The 22,601-nt window shown below is 39.5% G+C and overlaps 1 protein-coding gene and 1 pseudogene across 2 annotated transcripts; one reads left to right on the top strand and one right to left on the bottom strand.

Moving 5' to 3' along the window:
• Window positions 1–1,458: 1,458 nt before the first annotated feature.
• On the top strand, window positions 1,459–7,618 carry LOC148714634 (protein BIG GRAIN 1-like A; annotated as a pseudogene).
• Window positions 7,619–10,844: 3,226 nt separating this feature from the next.
• On the bottom strand, window positions 10,845–16,344 carry LOC103713622 (mannan endo-1,4-beta-mannosidase 6-like). 2 transcript variants are annotated; one of them, XM_088715717.1, is made up of 6 exons: window positions 15,534–16,344; window positions 15,337–15,381; window positions 14,472–14,669; window positions 12,474–12,596; window positions 12,091–12,302; window positions 10,845–11,965 (listed from the first exon to the last, which is right to left on the bottom strand). In XM_088715717.1, exons 1-6 carry the CDS (start codon window positions 15,909–15,911, stop codon window positions 11,566–11,568), a joined length of 1,356 nt encoding a protein of 451 aa, XP_088571843.1. In that variant the 5' UTR covers window positions 15,912–16,344; the 3' UTR covers window positions 10,845–11,565. The 2 variants fall into 2 exon arrangements, with proteins under 2 accessions (XP_088571843.1, XP_008798844.1); XM_008800622.5 differs by lacking the exon at window positions 15,337–15,381 and having other exon boundaries at window positions 10,849–11,965; window positions 15,534–16,341.
• Window positions 16,345–22,601: the final 6,257 nt, after the last annotated feature.

Raw genomic sequence — 22,601 nt, 5'->3', positions numbered from 1 at the left:
GCCATTCAAAGAAAAATAGAGAGAAGAAGAGCATCCGAGTGAATCCCAAAGCTTCCTCTCCAACTGTGTGCTGCCTCAGTGATCCTCTACCTCGTGCGAAATCAGAAGAGGGTCAAGTAAAGAAGAAGCCGAGTTTTCTCATCTACACAACTTGTTTGAGGGCTTCTCTTTACCTATTTGTTTATATTGTTATATTTGCTTGTTTAAGAAGCTTTGATTTGTTTTAAACCTTTGTTTTAATATCTTGTAACTTGATTCAATCAAGGGATTGAATCAAGGGGTTAAGGTTTGTTGGTGAGCCAAAGGGGAAAACCAACGGTGTAAGGTTGTGGTTGGTGAGCCTTTTGGAAAACCAACTGGGTTGAATTGTGAGCCCATGAAAACAATCGGTTGGTTCTAGTCGGTGAGCCTGTGAAAACCGACCGAGTTCGTTGTGATCTCGCAAAACAACAAGTTGGGTTGTGAGCTTGTAAAACAACCGGCTGTAATCTGTAGGATTATAGTGAAATTCCCAAGAGGTCTTGGGGAGTGGATGTAGGTGCTGGGGTGCACCGAACCACTATATGTTTGTTGTGTTTGTGATGCTTTTTGTCATTGTCTATCTTGCTCACTTACTTACCTAGATAAATTGCCTGCTTAACTCTTATCCGTGCATCCTTTAGTTGCAAGCATATTCAATTTACTTAATCAAGTCTCATTCGATAAATCAACGTATTGCTAAGTTTAAATTCCACTGTGCAACTATACAACTTAGCATAATTAATTGAAAAGTGTTAGAAGTAGCTTAAAAGTTTTAAAAGACCCAATTCACCCCCCCCCCCCCTCTTGGGTTGTATCTACTGGGCAATAATTGCAACAAGGCAACAAAACAACACATCGAGCTGAGGCCGCGGCAATTCCAATAATTATCGAGGACGGCGGCATGAGCAATATAATGCTGGTAGGGGTAATTGTCATGCCCCTACCTGCGCGGAGCACATGAGGCATCCAGTGCCCACGTGGAGGTCATATGAGGGGGGAACACGGGGCTCCCCTACCACATATTGTCTGGTTTCGGGGCTCGCATGCGCGCGCGCCGCTCAGACCCCTCCCCAATTTTATTTTCCATCCAAAATACGTCTACAAGATTTGGAGACATCCGTCTCATATACCCAGGCTCTGAAACGAGTCTAGCCGATGTATGATCTTTTATTCACCCACCCTCAAACTAGAGCCGTCTTCGGCTCTGATACCAAATGTCACGCCCCTGCCGGCACGAGGCACATGAGACACTCAGTGCCCATGTGGGGGCCACAAAAGGGAGAACACGGGGCTCTCCTGCCAGATATTGTCTAATTTCAAAGCCCGCACACGCGCCGCTCAAACCTCTTTCCGATTTTGTTTTCCATCCAAAATTCGTCTACAGGAGTTAGAGACACCCGCCTCATATGTTCAGGCTCTGAAACGAGTCTAACCGATATGGGATCTTTCAGTAATGGTCGAAGAAACAAACCCATCTCAAATCGCAATTCTTATGGTAACAATAACTCCTCACTATGGTGCCAATTATGTAAAAAGTCCGGACGCACGATCCACAAGTGCTTCCATCGTTTTGATATCACCTATCTCCACCCACCTCAATGAAAGAATTCACAAGCCACGATCAGCAAAACTTTGAGAATGATTGGCATCCCGACACTGGAGCTACTCATCATCTGACTTCCAATCTTAATAACCTCAATATTTGCAGCAATGAGTACAATGGATCTGATCAAATTCAAGTTGGCGATGGCATAGGTTTAAACATTTCTCACTTCGGTACCGCTGAACTATCTACTCCCTCTCGTTCTTTTATATTAGATCAAGTTTTTGTGTCCCTCAAATTAAAAAAAACCTTCTTTCTGTTCACAAGTTTGCTCATGACAATCACGTTTACTTTGAATTTCATGACAACTTTTTTCAGATAAAAAATTACTCGGGAAGAATCCATCATAAAGGCCATTTACAAGATGGTTTATATTATTTTTCAAAGCCCTTTCAACAGCAATCTCCTTCAGCCTTTGTTGGTGTTCGAGTCTCATAACCGATTGGCATCGTAGGTTAGGACATGCATCCTTTTTCACTATTAATCATGTTATCTCAGCAAATAAACTCCCAGTTGGTACGAATAAGAGGCAACATGTTTGTCCTGAGTGTCAAATGGCTAAAAGCCATAATTTACCTTTTAATGCTTCTACTTTCCAAGCTTCAAAACATTTAGAATTACTATATTCTGATGTCTGGGGACCAAGTTCGGTCATTTCAAGTTATAGATCACGTTATTATGTTTGTTTCCTTGATGCTTTCACCAAATTTATTTGGCTCTTTAAAATTAAACAAAAATCAGATGTTGAATCAATTTTTCTTCAGTTCAAAAAACATGTAGAACTCCACTTTGACACTAAGATAAAGGCTATACAAACTGATTAGGGAGTCGAATATCGTCGCCTTAAGCAATTTTTTAAAACATGTAGGATTCATCATCGATTAGCATGTCCTTACGCACATGAACAAATGGGCTCTATTGAAAGGCGTCATAGGCAAATCATTGAAATGGGTTTAGCTTTGGTAGCTCACTCCAATCTCCCATAATCATACTAGGAAGATGCGTTTCTAACAGCTACCTATATTATCAATTGATTGCCCATAAAAATTCTCCAACAAAAATTGCCTTTCGAAATGGCCTATAACAAGAAACCTGACTATCAATTCATGCGTGTCTTTGGATGTGCTCGTTGGCCAAATTTGAGAGCATACAACAACAAACATAAAATTAATTTTCGCTCAAAAACATGTGTCTTTATTGGCTACAATCTCTGCCACCAAGGCTACAAATGCCTCGATCTGTCCACTAAGAAAATCTTTGTATTCAGACACGTAGTCTTCAATAAAAATGTATTTCCTTCTGCCTCCTACACTCTAGATAAAAGTCTAGCAAATCCTAATGTCATACCTTTGCCCTCCATGATAAATATATCTCCTAGTTTTTCCGAGTTTATTAACTAGCTATGCAGGTACTATTTAGTGTTCTCCTGTGACCATGCCACTTGAATCTAATCAAATATCTGGCACTCGATGTGGGAATATAGAAACAGAAGTTGATGGAACTCCAGCAAAGGATATCGACCCCAGCTCAGATGTTGCTGTTGCACAGACCGACCAACACACTATTCCTCTGCCACAACAACCAACTCATCGCATGACCACATGATATCAGACAAACTCTCTTAAACCGAAGCAACCATTTGTTGGTATGATAAAATATCCATAGTCAAAAACTCTTCTTACAGAATTATTGCCTAAACTTATAGAACCCACATCATATACAGAAGCTTCCAAACATGCACATTGGAGGGAGGCTATGAATCAAGAATTTGACGCCTTAAGGCACAACGGTACTTGGACCTTGCTACCACCTCCAGCAGAGGCCAACTTGGTTGGTAGCAAGTGGGTATACCCAATTAAGAAGAAAGCCGATGGTATAATAGAGAGATTCAAAGTCCGCCTGGTAGCAAAAGTTTACCACCAGCAACAAGAAGTCGATTTCACCGACACCTTCAGCTCGATTGTCAAACGGCAACTATCGGGCTTGTTTTGTCCATTGTAGTGTTCAGAAACCTTCATCAAATTGATATCCAAAATGCTTTTCTACATGGTCTGTTGCAAGAAGACGTGTATATGAACCAACTACCTGGCTTCACACATCCAGACTTTACTCATCATGTTTGTAAGCTTCATAAAAGCTTGTATGGACTACGTCAAGCTCCCCGGGCTTGGTTCTCACGCTTGACAGAAAAGCTACAGAGTTATGGCTTCATTGGCTCCAAAGCGGACAGTTCTTTGTACACATTGCATCGAGATCAACTTCATATCTACTTCCTCATTTATGTTGATGACATAATTATCACCGGGTCCAATGCTCATGAAGTCACCAAAATCATCAACTTGCTCGGCCAAGATTTTCGTGTCAAAGACCTCGGCAACTTTTAAGTTTTTTTCTTGGAGTGGAAGCCTTACGTACACCTTCTGGTCTCTTTCTACTCAACAAAAGTATATCGTTGATCTTTTACAAAAGGTCTCTCTGGACAAAGTTAAACTTTGCAGCACCCCAATATCTACTTCCTACCAGTTATCAAAATTTGAAGGTCAAGAATTTGATGATCCCCATCTCTATCGAAGTACTGTTGGCGTCTTACACTATTTGGGCTTTTACCAGACTAGACATCGTATTCGCAGTCCCCAGAGTCAGCAAATATATGCATCAACCTCAGGTACCTCAGTGGAAAGTTGTTAAAAGAATACTAAGGTGTCTCAAAAACACAATTTTCTATGGTCTCCACTTATCCTCTCATTCGTGTCACACTCTGCATGGTTGATTGGCCGGAGACTGTGATGACAGAAGAAGTGTTGGTGCTCATTATGTTTTTCATAGTGCAAACCTAGTTAGTTGGAGCTACAAACAACAGCAAACAGTTGCGAGAAGTAGCACTGAATCCGAATACAAATTTCTGTCCAACACCACTGCGGAACTTCCATGGTTGCAGTCCATACTTAACGATCTTCATTTGCCCTTACAGGAAACTCCTACATTGTGGTATAACAACATTGGTGCTACCTACCTCTCCTCCAATCCAATCTTCCATGCCAGAACGAAGCATATTTAAATCAGTTTCCATACCGTACGAGAACAGGTGATGAAGAAACAACTGAGAGTGTCATTTTTATTATCAAAAGATTAAATAGTCGATCTACTCACAAAACCTCTATCAGTAGTGAGGTTCACGCATCTTCGAGACAATCTTCATGTGCAAGAACTGCCCATTCGATTGCAGGGGCATGTTGGAACGGACTCACCATAAGAGTCCGAGTCTTCTGCGCAAGTGAAGGAGAAGCCCAATCCCAGAAATTCGTAGCTGCCATAACAGCTGTAAATTGAAATTTCAAATTCATTCAAATTTGGAGTCACCAGAAAAGAAGTTCTTAGTTGTTATAACAGCTGCCAAATTTAGACTCACCAGAAGAGAAATTCTTAGTTGTCACAACAACTGAAAATTTGAATTTCAAATTCATTCAAATTTAAATTTTGAATACGCTATACTTGTATAAATATATAAATATGATGAATGTAAAATTAAGAGAAAACGAAAATTCTTTTCTTCAACTCTTATCTTGAATTTCTTTACTCTTTAGCCCAATCGAACATGATCCTTAGTGGTTATTGTTGTTTCTTTTGTGATTGCCTATAACATAATTACAAAACCTTTCATTTTTCTAGATCTGATGAAGCACAGCAAAATGGAAATAAAAGAACATAAGGGACTGCTGTGGGATTATGTAATTACGACTCTTTTTTCTTGCCAATGTTATTAAACTTGTTGAAGACATATACATTATCACATAACCCCCAATTTAGAAAATAAATACATCTCATCTTGAAGGATGATAATAATGCAATTTTAACGATTTCTATTATGGTTTCAAGTCTTCTCTACATTAAAATCTTTTTTGGACAATTCAGTGCAGACGCGAAAATCTTTAAAATATGTTAATTTTTGCTTGTGAGGAATTCAAATATGTTAATTGAAATCTTTAAAATACGTTAAATTACTTAAATTACTCCCCCTCCTTGCCTCATTCCTTCGGTACGCTGAATCGCCTTGCAAAATATTCACCGAAATAGCAAAGAATCTAATCCTCCCCTCTCCTTTCCATTTGGGTACGTTTCTTTCTTCCTATAGCTCCCATTATTTTATTCGGATACGTAGAAAAATAGCAAGCAGAGCCATCATAGGAAAGAACTTTTTGAGTTTCCCCGGGTCACGAGCCCTTGCCAACCCATGTTCCTTCCATCACCAAACTGTCTTCTACGCTTCAGCCTTGCGCGTGAGAGCTAAATAGGGGGGCGCGACGCCCCTCGACCTCACCACTCCCATCACCATCCCAAGACCACTCTGCGTCTTATTCTATTCCTTCTCCTCTTCTCCTCAGCAAAAAGAAAAAAATTAATTTCTCTAATTTTTATGAAGATGACAGAAATGTAAATAATAGAGAAAAAAATAAAAATAGTAAAAAAAACTATTTTCTTTTTTTTTTCTAATTTCCTTTGCATTTGTTTACCGTTTAGTTGTTGGAATGGAAAGGTGGCCGAAGCCGCCAATGTGGAGGGTAACGTTTACCCGTCGTTCTCCTCGACCCTCCTGGACTTCATCAACCGGTCGATCGACGAGACCGACGGCGGAGCAGAAACAGCAGAGCTTCGTAGCTGACCGGCGGCCAGCGGAGAGGAGAAGCACCGTACCAGTGACCCGACTTCGCAAGAAGGTGCTTCTCCTCCCCGCTGGCCACCGGTCGGCTACGGAGCTCTGCTACTTCTTAGCGACGGTCGGGCCATGGTCGTAGAGACGGTCGGGCCATGGTCGTAGAGGCGGTCGAGGAGAAGGGTCGAGGAGAACGACGGGTTAATGTTACGGCACCGCACTAGCAGCTTCGGCCACCTCTCCATTCCAACAACTAAACAATAAACAATAAACAAAGACAAAGACAATTAGAAAAAAAAAAGAGAGAAAATAGTTTTTTTTTTTACTATTTTCACCATTTTTTTCTCTACCGTTTATTTCTTTGTCACCTCTATGAAAATTAGAGAAATTTATTTTTTTTTGTCAGGAGGGAAGAAGTGAAGGAATGGAAGGAGATAGAGAGTGGTCTTGGGATGGCGATAGGAGTGGTGAGGTCGAGGGGCGTCGCGCCTCCTATTTTGCTCGCACGCTTAAGGCTGAATCGTAGAAGGCAGTTTTGTGATGGAAGGAACATGGGTTGAAAAGGGCTCGTGACACGGGGAAACTCAAAAAGTTCTAGGATCCGGAGTCCTCGTACTCACGGTCGTCCCTGAGCAAGACGCCATCGTCGAAGGGGCGCCCGGCGGCGGTTGCCGTGGAGGGGGTGAAAACGTCGGCGAGGTTCTGCCCGGTGAGCGCGATCGTGGACGAGGACTGCCAACCGTGCGGCCAGAAGTGCCTCTACGACGGGGATCCGGCGGCGGGGGCGACCCGGCGGCCGCCGCTGCCGGCGGCGATGGCGAAGAAGAGGGTGGAGGAGCTTCTCCGAGGATTTGAGAACAAGGGGAACGACGACGAGTGGAGCGATTCGAGCTCGGATCTGTTTGAATTGGAGAATCTGACGGCGATCGGTGGGCGAGGATACGGGGATGAGCTTCTGGCGTGTACGAGACCACTCACTTTGGGACCAATCGCGCCGTTTCCCACGGGCTCATCCTGTAATCCTTAAAAAAAAAAAAAAAAAGAGGAGGAGGAAATGAGAAAACATGGCGAAATTGGAAGGAGAAAAGAAAAGCCTGCGTAATTTTCTTGGAAAAATTCAGTGTTTTCATCTTGGTGTTAATTACTAGTGGTAGCGCAGATTCGAAACACACGGGCGTTGATTAAATACAGGGACCGGATGCCCTCCGTCTGGTCTGCCATTACTTAGGTGGTGCTGGTATGACGTACTCACACAAGGATAGAGCTGGGGCTCTGCCATAGGTGAGGAAAAAAAATGTTCTGCCTGCATAGAGAGGGGCCAATGGGAATTGCTATACAGGAGAAGTGTTATGTGCTGAATATAGCCTTAGTTGTTGGGTTTGAATTAGGCTCTCTATATCATTGCATAGGCTTTTGACAATATAATAGGATATACGATATATTATGAATCTTTAGCATCAGTATCAACGAGTTGCCACATTAAATTTCATATCACTACTTTGTTAGGCACGCTGGTTTAGTTGTTGGATGACTTTGGATAGTAGGTAACCAGCCTAAGGTAGTTTTCTTGATAGGAGGAACCAAATAAAATTTTGGTTATCTAATAAGGCTCTCTAACCTAGCCTATTTTTAAGCTTGTGATATCTATTGATTTTATGGCTTTTACAAAGACATAGATTGGAGGACTCCTTGTTCTTCGAGTCTTTTTTGTAGATAAAGTCTAGTCAAATAACTAAACAATTATAGCCAGAGGCACGTATCGCCGATACTATCGCTGCATAATATTATTTTGGTTGTGATAGTTTCTAACATACTTGTCATCCCAACCTAATATGTAATCCTTGAACAACAATGGCTATGTTAAGGATGGAAAATGATGTAATTTGCCGCTTAGCTAAATATGAAGAGTTTTCAATTGGTTCTTTGAGGTATAATGAAGAGAAGCTTTTCCTTGTGAGATTGTTGCTAAGACTTTCAGTATGGAGTGCAAAAGTGAAGCTCAAGTTGATTTCACATAATAAAAACGGTCGTATGGTTGATCATCACTATTTGTTGTTTGTATTACATGAGAAATGAACTATAATTGGCTCAAAAGTTTGGAACTAAACAGTGAGGATTAACTACAAAGTAATGTAATTAGCAGAACTTTACACTTCATGATTAGCTCTCTGGATCTGGCCATTGGAAAATTGGGTTGGTTAAAATTGGGTTAACTACAAGTAATTTGCGACACACAATACAACCATCATATTCTTTAAAGTAGAGAAGAGAGAGAGACTAAGAGGGTGGAATAGAGTTTACAAACCAGCAAGAATCTCCATATACCCACGCTAATATAATAATACAACTCAAAAATAGCCCAAGTTTGTATGCCATCCACCCAGGCCAAGTTGCCCATAAAGGATACTGCTGCCTCCAAAGTCCAAAATCGATCCTCTTCAAATAAAGTCGTTTGCTTACATGTATTGTGTCTCGCAAATTAGTTGTATAATGCAATCTCCTTTATCAATTGTGTCCAAATCCATAAAACAATCAACCATCTCCATATATGACATTGATAACAAATATATTCTCTTTCAATTATTGCCTATCTAAGAAAGAAAACAAAGATTCCCTGGCCAAAATAAATTTGAGTTTGCAAAGCATACAAAAAGGATAGGAAACAAATGATTTTAATCAAATGAACAGAGAGAGGCAAGATACGTCTAGGGAAAATTAAAATGCTCACCCTGTATCAATATTCTTTAATGAAAACGCTCGATCATCGGTCCAAGGGGAAGATTGATGTCAATAATGGGAGGCCACTGTCACACTCCATTCCATTAGTACAAGCAAGCATATGACAGACGGCCGCATATTTTGATCTGTAGGACATACAAGATCTAAGAAAAGTTACCGATGGTATCAGTCTTGATAAACTAAAATATTTAGAATTTTTTAAAACTATGGATTTTTTTTTTACTAAAATAGGTATTTCATATATTACGTGTACAAATACATCCAATAAAGTCAGAAAACAAAAGATCATGGAGTGCCCAAGGTAACTCCTCCTCTCCGGCCTACATGGTGCTTCCAACATGGATGGCCACATAGGCAGCCTCCCAATCTGCAGCCTCATTGGCTTTTCTAAATACATACTTGGCTTGGAAGGTCCCCTCCATCTCTCACCATCACCTAAATGTTTCGAAGCAAGAGGTGATCTAAAAACGATGACAGACAGACTCACGTTCTGTAAAATTTAACTCATAAGATATGCAACAACATACTCGCTCATGCTACCAGGGCAGAGGGCATGATTGTCAGACCCATGTAACAAGTAGATGCGGTAGGATTGGAGCATTCATGGGGCTCCATGTCAGTGATCCACTGGTTGCATGCAAATCACAAAGGAGACCAATTTAGAATGCCACAGCAGCACTTCTGAAACTCAATCTAAACACATGTGGCAACCAAACTTTATGTAGACTGAGCCATTTATAAGCAGCTTTCAGAGAATTAGAATGAGAAACTCTAGAAGAAAGAGAGAACGCAAACTCTCCCATGAAGTCAATCTGATACTGAGCGCAAGCTTCTCCAGCATTCTGTAGTTACCTCATCAAATTGTTGAAATCACGCTTGTCCTCAAAGCTTAAGCTACTAGGATGAGGTAGATTTATTTATATATTTTATATTTTCTTATACTCTTCCTCATATGTGGGCCGGACTTTTTTTTTTTAATGGACGAGCCGAACATGTGAAATTTTTTTAATAATGGGGCTAAAGAATGCGGACACAGGATTTGAACTCAGGACCTCTGCTTTGACGCCATGTTGAAATCACACTTGTCCTAAAAGCTTAAGCTAATAGGATGAAATAGATTTATTTATACATTTTATGTTTTCTTACACAAATTAGCTGAATAGATGATTGTGTTAGCCTAGATGCACAAATATAATCAGTAAATCAATAATTCAATGTTTTTAATATTTATAAATAGTAAATAAGAAGAATAAACTAAATAAAGAAAAGAAAGAAGATGGCCTATGGATCGAAACACGCTGACGTGCTGTCCTAGAAAAGTTTATGCCCCCATGCACGAGTCCGCTTGCACAGATCTTCTAGAGATACGACGTCTCAGTACAGAGCCACATACATCTTCTCCGTCAGTACGCCTTCAGGGAAGAAAGAAGAGCACGTTCACGCTCGCAGATAGCTCAAAAAAAATTCAAAAAAATAATTGAAATTATGAGAAGAAGTGAATAAGAACAAAAGGGAGAAAAGTAATTTTTTCGTCCCTTTAAAATGATCCCTAGAGCCCTTTGTATAGGCGCATGGGCCATCCAAAAAAAAGTAACATGCGCGTCAAAGAAGCAGACGCGGACCAAAAGAAGCAGAATTTGGCTAAAAGAAGAAAATAGCCCGTTGATGCGGCCCAATCGCACGAACCGCACGAGATCGCGTGCGGATGCGGACCAAACGCTGAAGGAATCGCTCGGGAAGGAAAGAAATTGAAAAAAAAAAAGCGAAGATTAAATGCGGCGTGAAAAAATTTAAAATATTTAATTTAATTCAACAGATTGATGCATTGAGACAAAAAAAAAAAAAAAAGCCAATCTCCAGGAGTCCAACCTAAATAAAAGTCAGGAAGAGAGAGAGAGAGAGAGAAAGAGAGAAGAAGAAGGAAAAAAGAGAGGGCACACGGCGCTCTATGTTGACTGTGCTGTCATCCTCTTCCTCTTCGTGCAAATTTGTCCTTCAATGTAATGCATGTCATGCGATGCCACCATAGATGAAAACAAAGGCAATTTGCATAATGCGATACCGGCTTCTAACCTGAACCTTGGTTACATTACAAAACAACGAAGCATTTTCTTTAAAAAAAGAAAAAGGCAAGAAGAAGAAGAAGACGACGACTAGTAGTTGAGAACTCAAAGTATAGCCAATCCAATATCAAAAATGGAATAGCAAGTAGTTGAACATCACCAGCCAATTCCAGCCAATTACCAAAGAACTACATTTTTTCGGAAATTACTACCGTGCTGCTGTTCATACAATGTCATAAGAAACAGTAATTTATGATCTCCATTGCAGAAAACTTTTTGTCAATATTCATTGACAAAAGCTTAGATGACAATCAAAAGCTGCTGCTCTGAATTCTAACATAACAACCTTCATCTTCAATAGGAAAAATGATCTCCATTACTTATAACACATTTAACTCCAACGAAGTTGCACATAATTCTCATGAATTTCTTAAATTCACTCCATATCTAATGAAAAGTATTCCATACGCCTTACAGATGATGGATCCTTATGCCTGTAATTTCGAACAGGGTTTGCCAATATTTTTCTTTCTTTGGGACAACCTCAGTAATCGACAAGATTGTTGTACTATCAACTTATATGTCGATGGGTGGTCCCATGCTACCAGTGAGAAATCATCAAGATATTCTCCCATTCCTCCAGCCATCAACTGCCAAAGTAGAACTCCAGCACCAGCTTCACCCTTCTTCGCCGACTCATATACTTTATCATAAATCACCTTCAGTTGAACATCTCTTTCGTATGTTCCATTTCTCTTGACATGCAAATTGGATCCAAACTCTAAAAACAGTACTGGTTTTTTCAATATATTCTGACTGTCATTCACGTGAGAATCCACCCAGCTGGAAAGATATTTGATTTTCTCTTCCAGGCTTGCCATTGGCATCCTAGACATAAAACAGAGTATCATTTCCTTTTTGTTGTGAAAATATTGAAAACAAAAATGTTTTCCATTTGAAGGAGAAACTAACAAGCACTACATGAAACAAATAAGTTAGGTATGGCCGCCTACCAGCTATCAGGATATGCATGTACTGAAGAAAAATCAATATGCTCATCTGCTGAATTCTTTACAAAATCAGAGCCAAATGTAGCCGCCCATTCCCCTGGATTCACCCCCAATCTTTCAGTTCTTCCAGACTCGTAAAATCCTTCAAGTCCAATTGTGACAAGGTGTTTCTTGTCTATACTCTTAATATGAGAAGACATGTCGACAATCCAATCCTGGAAAAAATGCACAATTGAGGGTTAGGCTTCTTGGCATCTGAGGTAAGCACTTTGTTAATCTTTTCGAGCTTCCTTCTTTTCTAGCAAATTGATTGTGCTATCCAATAAATTAGAGAAATCAAGGCAAAAGTAACGTAAGCTAACCAAGTTGCAGACCAGTTTTGTTACCTGAAGAATAGGAGCAGATGATTTAAATACACATCGAGGCTCATTCATGAGCTCCCAAGCAAATATAGCAGGTTCATCACAATATCTAACTCCACTATATGTGTTCCTTCTTGTCAGCATTACCTGTAATGTTTATTTTCAGAATGTGGATGGAACAAGCATTAATTGCGTCACAACTTTCAATGGACACAAAAGCATAAAATCCAAGCGTCTGCATTGCGAGAACATGCTAAGATAAATGATGCTTAGTAGTTAAACTTTTCTTTGTGGAAAAGAGTCGGCATTATCCATTAAAGAATAGATGTAAGAAGGTTCTACACCATAATAATAAGATATGAAATGTCTATTCAGCAAACAAAATCAGCAGATTATGCTAAAGGCTACAAAGTGAAGATTAAATCTTTAAGGTCCTCTCAAGTGATTGAAAACAAACAGAGAGCTGTGGAAGAGAACACCCAGTTTATGTCCCATGCAGATTATGGAGCATTAATTACGAGTTTCATTACGTTCCACATACCTAAAAGACATGGTTGTTTCAATTTTTTCCAACCATTTATTAAATAACTAAGCTCTCCAATGTCCAGGGATTTCAGCTTGAGACCACTAGATGACAAATAATAACTTACCAAAAATTCTAGAACTCTGATTTTTTTTTACTTTTTACAAATATGATGTTGCTTGTGCTGCGTGGGGTAAATTTTCATTATGATGGGCCACCATATAACAACATCAATAACTACTCTTTTCATGTTATGACAGAAGTTAAGTCATGCCCACACTACATACATGCTCATGCACACAGACACCACAAGTAGGTACTAAAATATATTCCTCTGTTTCCTAGAAGAAATTGTTTTTTTCTTATAAAAAATCATACTATGACCAGTGTTTCTTGGAATTCGCACAACTCTCCAAAAAGATAAATAAGAAGGAAAAAAAATCAAAATATGTCCCTAAATTCCACATGGCAGCATATCAAATTCTTGAAAATTCACAAAATAAATGTAATTAATAAAATTAATGAAAATGTGAAGAATGAAGATGGTGAGGTCAGAAATATGCTAATTGCTAAATATACCAAAAATTCTAGAACACTGATTTTTTTACTTTTTACAATTATGATGTTGCTTGTGCTGCGTGGGGTAAATTTTCATTATGATGGGCCACCATATAACAACATCAATAACTACTCTTTTCATGTTATGACAGAAGTTAAGTCATGCCCAGACTACATACATGCTCATGCACACAGACACCACAAGTAGGTACTAAAATATATTCCCCTGTTTCCTAGAAGAAATCGTTTTTTTTAATTAAAAATCATACTATGACCAGTGTTTCTTGGAATTCGCACAACTCTCCAAAAAGATAAATAAAAAGGAAAAAATCAAAATATGTCCCTAAATTCCACATGGCAGCATATCAAATTCTTGAAAATTCACAAAATAAATGTAATTAATAAATTAAATGAAAATGTGAAGAATGAAGATGGTGAGGTCAGAAATATGCTAATTGCTAAATATATCAGTCTGACAGAAATAGTGAAAAAAACAATCCAAAGAAAAAGTAAATATCTTCTCATAATAAATAAAAATATTATTATATTAATAAAACATAAAGTGCTTCTAATTATCTTTTTCTCTTGCCAACTCAAACCCATCTTGTATCAAAAAATCAAAATTCTACCGGACGCTCATGCAGTTTATGGACTAAAAATTTAAATTACTTGGAACTTTAGATTGCATAAAATAATTTAACTCACTTAAATAGGAGGATCCATTGAGTAATGGAAAAATAAAGGAAGTATTAGGCGCGTGTTTATGTTAGTCTCTGTTGATAAGAGTCTCACTCAAAGATTTTTCACTAAGAGGTACACTTGTCAAGCATAACATGACAGCTTGACAGGTTCGATCACAGTCTAAAGTTAAAAACAACACAAACTTGTAGAAAAACAACTGTTACCAGCTAATAATTAAATGAGATAGGCTTAGAAGTTACGTCTATGAAAGTCTTGAAGTAGCCCCTGATGACATCGAAAGAGAAAAATGCATCCGATGAGGTATTCACATTAAATCCAGCTTCTTGCGCCCATCTAACATATTGATCTTTACCACCAAATGCGTTGAGATTATTTAGAAGACAAAGAATTAATCTTACACCATTCCTCCTTGCTTCATATATCGCATAATCCAAAGCCTGAAACCAAATGGACCCAATCATAAAAACAGCTGATCACTGAAAAAGACAAGCATAGTAGAAATCCAATCTAATAAATTAAATATAGGTGTCTGCAGAACTGACAAAAAATAAGTATCACTAGATTAAGCACAACAAAACATATTAAAAGAGCAAGGCAAACCCACTGATAGGATAGGATTGGCATATCTTGACTCCACCAATCCCTTGGTCCAAGTAGCCTAAAGCAACATGTTGTTTGGAACACCTACTAAGCAAATAGAATCATTAAGGCGGGCCACACCCTGTTTTCTTTCCACTCCACCAATAAGGCAATTCCAATGAAAGCATGCTTTCAGAAAACCACACACACTCCTCTTAAGTGTTTCTCACTTCAAGCCTAATCTGCTTCATCAAGGCAAAACAAGCAACCCAGCAGCTAAACTGCCAAAAAGTTCTAAGAAAGGAACTAACCTGCAGAGACTTAATATTTCATCCTCCTGAAGAGAAATACTTCGATAAATGAAATTTAATATTCCAAAACCCTATTCCTCCTCCTCTTTGAACTCACTACCCTCAAAATTACAAATTCGGCTCAAAAAACCATGAAACGGAATATAAAATAATCAGATAACATGATACTACACAATTCAGTTTCTTGAGAAAACAATAGTCATCAAAATTCCACCTGCCCTACTTTAGCAATAAGCAGAAGTGGAAATCCCTCATCAAGCTGCAAAGAGATTTTGCGGTTCGCCAATCCAATGACCAAGCATTTAACAAAAAAAAGTATAATTAAAAAGAAAGAATAAAGCGAAAGACTCTAAAAATTTGAAATAAAAGAAACAAATCCAGATTAATTAAGTGGGGAAGAAATAGAGCGACCTGAAACATCTGCTCATCGTAGTGTCCCGGGAAGAGCTGGAGGGCCTTGGGGCCGCCGTCGCTGAAGGCCCAGGTGCGGCAGACGGTGAGCCCCATCTCCCGCCCGCGCCGGAGCATCTCCGACACCCACTTCCGGTTCCCCGACGACATGAACCAGTAGGAGTTCCAGCCGTTGACGTACACCGGCGTGCCGCTTTCCAGGTCTATGAACTGCGTCCCGTTCCGCCCGATGAACCCCATCCGCGGCTGCAGCCACGGGATCGGGACCCGGAACCCGCCACCCCCGCTGCTCCCCCACGAGTTCCAGTTCATGTATCCCACCGCGATCAGCAGCAGAGCTCCCAACACCGCGTACGCTTGCCGCTCCTGCTTCATCATCTCTCCCCCTCCTCCTCCTCCTACGTATATTATTCTAACCCCCCCAAAAAAGAAGAATCAAAAAGAAAAAAATGATGAATTCTTGGAACCGAACCCTTTGGGCCTCCGCGTCCAGCCTCCTCACACTTTTGCAAGGGAGGCTGCTCGGTTTGGTGGCTCACCATGGCCATCTTGGTGTGAGCATATATAGTAGATCTACCATCTCCGATGCATGTGATATTGAAAAAAAAAAAAATGAAAACAAAAAATGGTAAGTATTTTCCTCGGAGATAGGAGATGTTGACACTTGTAAGGAAGGGTGCGAGCGATGATGCAACGAAAAAGAGCGACAGGATTTAGCTGAGGAAAGACAGTTTTGTCGGTTTGGCGCGGAGGTGCGAGAGAAAGGTGAGGAGAGGTTGGATTAGCTGAGAGAGGAGAGTTGTCGTTGCAGCACCGAAGATCCAAGCTCTCGGCTGTTTCTGGTTGGTTTGCTTACACGTGGGTGGGCCGGGGGTGTACGTGTGACAGGTGTTGCTAGGACTTTCTCTCTTTTGAGCGTGATCAGAGATGTAGTGTTGTGGCATGAACGACGCCGTGTCTGGAAATTAGGTTTGAATGCTTCCTAAATGAAACCATGGGTAGCGCACAATATCTAACAGATTCAAATATAGCAAATGTAATAATTCAGGATCTCACCCAAAATGGCTAGCTGGAAGGTATTTTTTTCGGTTTCTTGATCCTGTATAAGCATGCAGGATCTACCAAACGAATAACCGATGTGGGGCTAAACACACGCCCGCACGAATCCTCATATACTCCCTCCGTTCAAGTTATGACGTCATCATCAGGCTAAGGGTTCAAATCTATTCAAATCTAATCACAAACACCACGATCGGCTCGTGGTCAGCCCCAATAGATCCGTGTTGTAGTGTCTCCTAGTCCACATAGGTTATAAGTCGGGTTCGTTCTGATTCCATTTGTAACAACCCAGGACCTCACCCAAAATAGCTAGCCGGAAGGTATTTTCTTGGGTTCATTGATCATTTATAAATACCCAAGATCTACTCAGCGAATAACCAATATGAGACTAAATACACGCCCGCGCGAGTCCTCACAGCAAAAATGGAGAAGTTGCATGTATGCCCAAATTTTGAGAAGCTGCAGAATAAAGTACGCCCTCTCGATATCGAGCTCCGTAGTGATGCCACTCTATTACTATGGGGGTGCGTCCAGTATGAGAGCTGATTAAGCATATCGAGTGTTGGTAGGTCCTTTATAATGTGTATCGGTATCAAATTGATATGGTATATTCTGTATCATCCGGTTTTCAAAAAATATATCTTCTCAATGGAAGACACAATCCAAGAAAAATCCATCTTGGCTTCCAAAAGCATACTATTTGAAAGTTAATCCGATCCACTCGTGACCATCAATCTTTCATAACCTACTTGAAACTTTGCTTACTCTATTACTGTGGGGGTACGTCCAGTATAGGAGCCGATTCAGCATATCGAGTATCGGTGGGTTTAATTACTGCGTACCGGTATTGAATTAGTACGGTACATTCCATATCATCCCATTTTTAAAAAAATATATCTTTCTCGATAGAAGACACAGTCCCAGAAGAATCCATTTTAGCTTCCAAAAGCATACTATTCGAAAGTTAATTCAATCCATTCGTGACCATCAATCTTTCATAACCTACTCGAAACTTCGCTTACTCTATTACTGTGGGGGTACATCCAATATGGGAGTCGATTCAGCATATCGAGTGTCGGTAGGTCCTTCATACTGTGCCTATATCATCTGGTTTTAAAAAAATATATCTTCTCAATGGAAGACAGTCCAAGCAGAATCCATCTTGGCTTCCAAAAGCATAATATTTGAAAGTTAATATGATCTATCCGTGACTGTCAATCTTTCATAACCTACTCGAAACTTCGCTTGCAGGGAATAGAAGCAAATTTATCATACGACAATATTTTATGAGTAAAGGACACAATTCCAGCGCCTGATTAGCTGTCACTATGGAGAGCACCAATCTTTCACAACCCACTCGAAAACGTCGCTTGTGATGAATCGAAGCAAATTTATTTTAACGATAGTGCTTTTTGAGTAAACGACATAATTCTAATGGCTGACTAGATGTCGCTATGTTAATGGAAGATTTCTTGTTTCCATTGGTTTCATCATCTCCTTCTAGTGAGTGGTATCAGAAATTTGGATTGAATTGATTGTCAAATATAGTGTTCACAGTTCACACTTCCAAAGCTAAATTTCCTTCAACCACAATTTTTGCATAGTGGACAAGCATAGTAACCGGCATCCCAATAAAAACTTCATCCACCATCCACTTCCTACTTGGCTGCAGAGCAAGTTACTGAAGAAAGATGTATCAGTTTCTACTCCTTGAAAAGAAGATGTGGAAATCATTATTTGCTCAAAGAAAAAGAAAAAAGAAAGAGAACAAGAAGATGGTATGTTTGTTTGGGATGTGCGAGGATTAATAGTGTATCGCAAAAGATTGGATTAGCTGAGGAAAGAGGCATTGTCGTTGCAGCACCGAAGATGTAAGCTCTCATCTCTTCTAGATTCTTATCTTACACATGGCAGCTCTGCATGTGTACATGCTGAAAAGAATGACAGGTGTTGTTACCAATCCTCTCCAGCTGCAATTTTAGAGCTGTAATCTACTGCATGAGTGTTGACCTGCCGAACAATTTGGTTTGAATTGATGCCTGAACATTATTGTGGTTGGTCTTCAATTTCTAACATGTTAAGACAGCAAAAGTGGATGGTTTCAAGAGGTGCATATATGTCCAAAGTTTGAGATGCTATGCTATGATGCCAGATAGTCAAATAACTTTGGCTTGGTTCTTTCCATGGTTCTACACCTTGCTTCATTGGGCTTCTGATAGAACTTTGCTTCATTTTGCAAGTACTGAATTTTCTTGATATAATAACCAAAAAGAGAAGCAAAATTTATCCTAACGGTATGATTCCTCGGGTAAATGACACGGCTTGGATGGACAACTTCCTGTCAGCCAAAAATATCTTGTTCCTTTTGGTTCCTTTCTCCCCAGGAGACAAATGGGGCGCACTCTATAAGCCTAGTGTAATTTTAGTCTCAGTTGGGTGAATACTTTTAAGTTTTATCCCAGTTATCACGACGTGTAATAGACCATAGCACTTCTCTGCATGCAATTAAAGCTATAGTGTTAAGCGACAAGCTACCTGATAATTGGGTTTGAATGGATCCTGAGCATTACTGTGGTGGTGTTCGATAGAACAGTTTTCAGACATGGCAAACTGATTTCTTCTACAAGATGCAAATGCATCCAAATTTAGATAAGCTGCAGAATGACTGGATGGTTGGTAAATTTTGGTTGACTTTTCTCAAAAACTAAATATAGAGATTCGAACAGAAGCAAATAATTTGATCAGCTTCTTCTCTGGCTGTGTTTTCTGGCAGGGACTTTATTAATAAAAAAATAAAAAAAAAAATCTGATTAAGTCGATCATGCGTTGAAGCATGGCTCTACGGCTTTGTGCACTGTTTCGGAGTTTTAGACCAACTTTTAGCTCTTACAAGTGATACAGCGAATGTTGTTCTGGCCCTCCATCCTTGTAGCATGGTCCTTAAGGATGGATCATCTCGTCTCACTCTTGGTGGAGTGGTACCTCAGCAGCCCTGCAAGCTTTGCTTTGCTCTGAGAGTCCTCATGGATGCCGAGTTTGAGGTTCTTCAGCAATATCAAATGAACAATTCAATGCACTTCTGGACCAGGTTCTTGCAGATGAACTAAAGCATCTTGTCCTGCTGGAGAATCTCTCCGGAGATGCTGAGGTCCTCAGAATTCACAATTCCTTGCAGTTGTCCACAATGAAAACTGATGTTGTTGTTAGGCTTTTTTCCTGGTGTCAAAGAGGTCAAAAGGAGCTCTCTTGGCCAGAAAAAGTAAAATCTCGAACTCGAGTTTGCCATCCACAGAAGTGCTTCAGACTCTTGCGGAAACCAGCTTACTCAATGATCTCTTCAGGCTTCCTCATCCTTCCGTAACATAGCTTCATGTAAATTGTAATGTATCACCCTCCGCTCAGGATAAACATGGTGATATTTTTCTCAAAAGAATGCATGATGCCGTGTGGTGTATATCTGGTAAAGCATACATGAAACATCTAGAATGGAAAATAAAACGCACCATCAAGTGCCCAAGCTGCTTGAGAGCAGTAGCTTCTCGGGGGTTTTGAAGCATTTATTCCAACCTAAATCTGAGTCCCTAAAATTTCAAATATCAACTCCATCAATTTTATACTCCTATCTAGTGTTGGGCAACGGGCCGTGCCGGGCCGGCCCGGCCCCAGGCCCGTCTATTGGCGGGCCGGGCCGGGCACAGCACGCCACGGGCCGTGCCAGGCACGGCCCGTAACGGGCGCAAACGGGCCGTGCCAGGCACGGCCCGCAACGGCTTCAAACGGGCCGTGCCTGGCACAGCCCACAACGGCTCCAGACGGGCCGTGCCGGCACGGCCCGTCTGGAGAGGGAGGAGGAAAATAGCCGTTTCCAACGGTTATTTTTGGGAAAAAGTCCATTTTACCCCTCCCAACAGTCCAATAACGGCTGAATTGAGGGGTATTTTGGGAAAAAAAAATTTGGGCTTCTATAAATAGCCCATTCCTCCCTCATTCTCACCACACCAAACCTCTCATTCTCTCCTTCTCTACTGCTATTATTTCTCTCTTCTAAAGTGCTCTTCTAGCAATTTAATTTTTAGTTTGTTCAAGTGCTACACAAGAGGAGGTTCCTGTTGAGAAGAGAAGGTCGCTTCTGTTGAGAGCACAAGAGGAAGCTCGGAATCTCGGCTCTGCCTCTGCCCTCCGACCCTCTACTCAATTCTCCTTGCGGTTAGTTTTTATTTTTTGAATTAATCATAGATATGTCATCTTTTGAGGAAAGTCAGTTTGGCATTCCTGTTTCTGAGGGAGAAGAAACTAATCCCCAACCCCATGTTCCTAGTTCCTCTAGAACTGGTGAACCGAGTGAAGATCAAACCTCTTCTCGTAAGAGGACTAGTGCTGTATGGAATGAATTTGATAGAGTTATGGTTGATGGAGTCTGGAAAGCTAGATGTAAAAAATGTGCCAAACTTTATAGTTGTAGTAGTAGTGGGGGAACAGGGCATTTAAAAAGACATCAAGAGAGTCATAGGATGCATGATTCTCATGCTCAAACTCAAAGTACCCTTAATATACAAGGGGGATTACTTGTAGGTAATTTTGCATATAATCATGAAAATCAAAGAAAAGCACTTGTAAAATGGATAGTTAAGGATGAATTACCTTTTAGTTTATGTGAATCTTTTAATTTTGAAGAATATATTCAATTAAACCTACAACCTGCTTACAAAAGAACTAGTAGGCGTACATTTAGAAGAGTAGCTATGACCAACTTTTTAGCAATGAAACAAAATTTAATTGAAACACTTTCTACTTTAAATGTAAAAATTTCATTAACTTCTGATATTTGGTCAGCATCTGTAGGTAGTAATTGTTTTATTGTCATTACTGCTCATTATATTGATAATGATTGGCAATTAAATAAACGTATTCTTGCTTTTCGTGCTTTTGATTTTCCACATTCTGGGCAACAAATTTCAAATATTATTTATCAAACTGCATGTTCATATAATATTAATGATAAAATTATGTCTATTACTTTTGATAATGCATCTAATAATAATTCTGCTGTTGCATTATTAAAAGACTCATTGCATCCCATATTAGATGGAAATTTACTGCATATTAGATGTGCATGTCATATCTTAAATCTTTCTGTTCAAGCTGGCATGGGCATGATTCAAGATGTGATTTCAAAAATTAAAAATGCAGTTTCTTTTATTCATGCTTCAAGATCAAGACTTCAAGAATTTAAGGAATTATGCATAAATCATGGTAAACGTTTTAAAAAATTTAAACTTGATGTAATTACTCGTTGGAACTCCACATATAGCATGATATATGATGCATACCCATATAAAAACTTATTAAGTGCATATATTAATGATCGTGGATTAGGCTTTACATTGTCTGAAACTGATTGGAATAAAGAAAAAATTTTGGAAAATTTTTTGCTTAGTTTTTATAATGCTACCAATGTTCTTTCTGGTATTTATTACCCTACTTCATGTTCATTTTTACAACAAGCATATATAATTAGTCAAAAATTTGCAGAACATAGATATGATGATGTTTTAATGCCTATTATTGACCTAATGGAATATAAATAGAATGAGTATTGGGACAAGATATGTCCTATGCATAACTTAGCTGCTGTATTTGATCCTAGAGTTAAATTAAATGGCGTGCTAATTTTACTTGATGCATATTCTGAAAATATGAATCAAGATTCTGAATCTGCTAAAGATGAGGTAAAACAACTTCTTTATGATATTTATGCTATATATGATAAAAAAATTCGTGGATCTAGAACACAAATACAAACCTCTATTTCTTCTTCTAGTAGTTCTCGTTCGTCATCTATTTTTTCATTCATTGCACAGAGAAGACACACACATGCTTCAAGTTCCTCTTCATCTTCTTCATCTTTAAGTAGTGAACTAGAATTTTATTTACGAAATGATCTTCAGTCTGCATATGATGAAAATCAAATAGAGAATCTAGATGTATTATCTTGGTGGAAGAGTGTTA

Source organism: Phoenix dactylifera, chromosome 2 (assembly GCF_051530095.1).
Source record: "Phoenix dactylifera cultivar Ajwa chromosome 2, Ajwa_hap1_PhDact_Kaust_v1.1, whole genome shotgun sequence".
Taxonomy (NCBI): domain Eukaryota; kingdom Viridiplantae; phylum Streptophyta; class Magnoliopsida; order Arecales; family Arecaceae; genus Phoenix; species Phoenix dactylifera.
This window is presented reverse-complemented; position numbering and strand designations above follow the sequence as displayed.

Bases quoted from the DNA above. Each gene is read 5' to 3' on its own strand.
- LOC103713622 (XM_088715717.1), bottom strand. From the start codon at position 15,911: ATGATGAAGCAGGAGCGGCAAGCGTACGCGGTGTTGGGAGCTCTGCTG. The intron at 15,382-15,533 runs GTCGCTCTATTT...ATCTCTTTGCAG, and splicing joins ACGATGAGCAGATGTTTCAG to CTTGATGAGGGATTTCCACT. The intron at 14,670-15,336 runs GTGGAATTTTGA...ATTTGGTTTCAG, and splicing joins TTATTGCTAAAGTAGGGCAG to GCTTTGGATTATGCGATATA.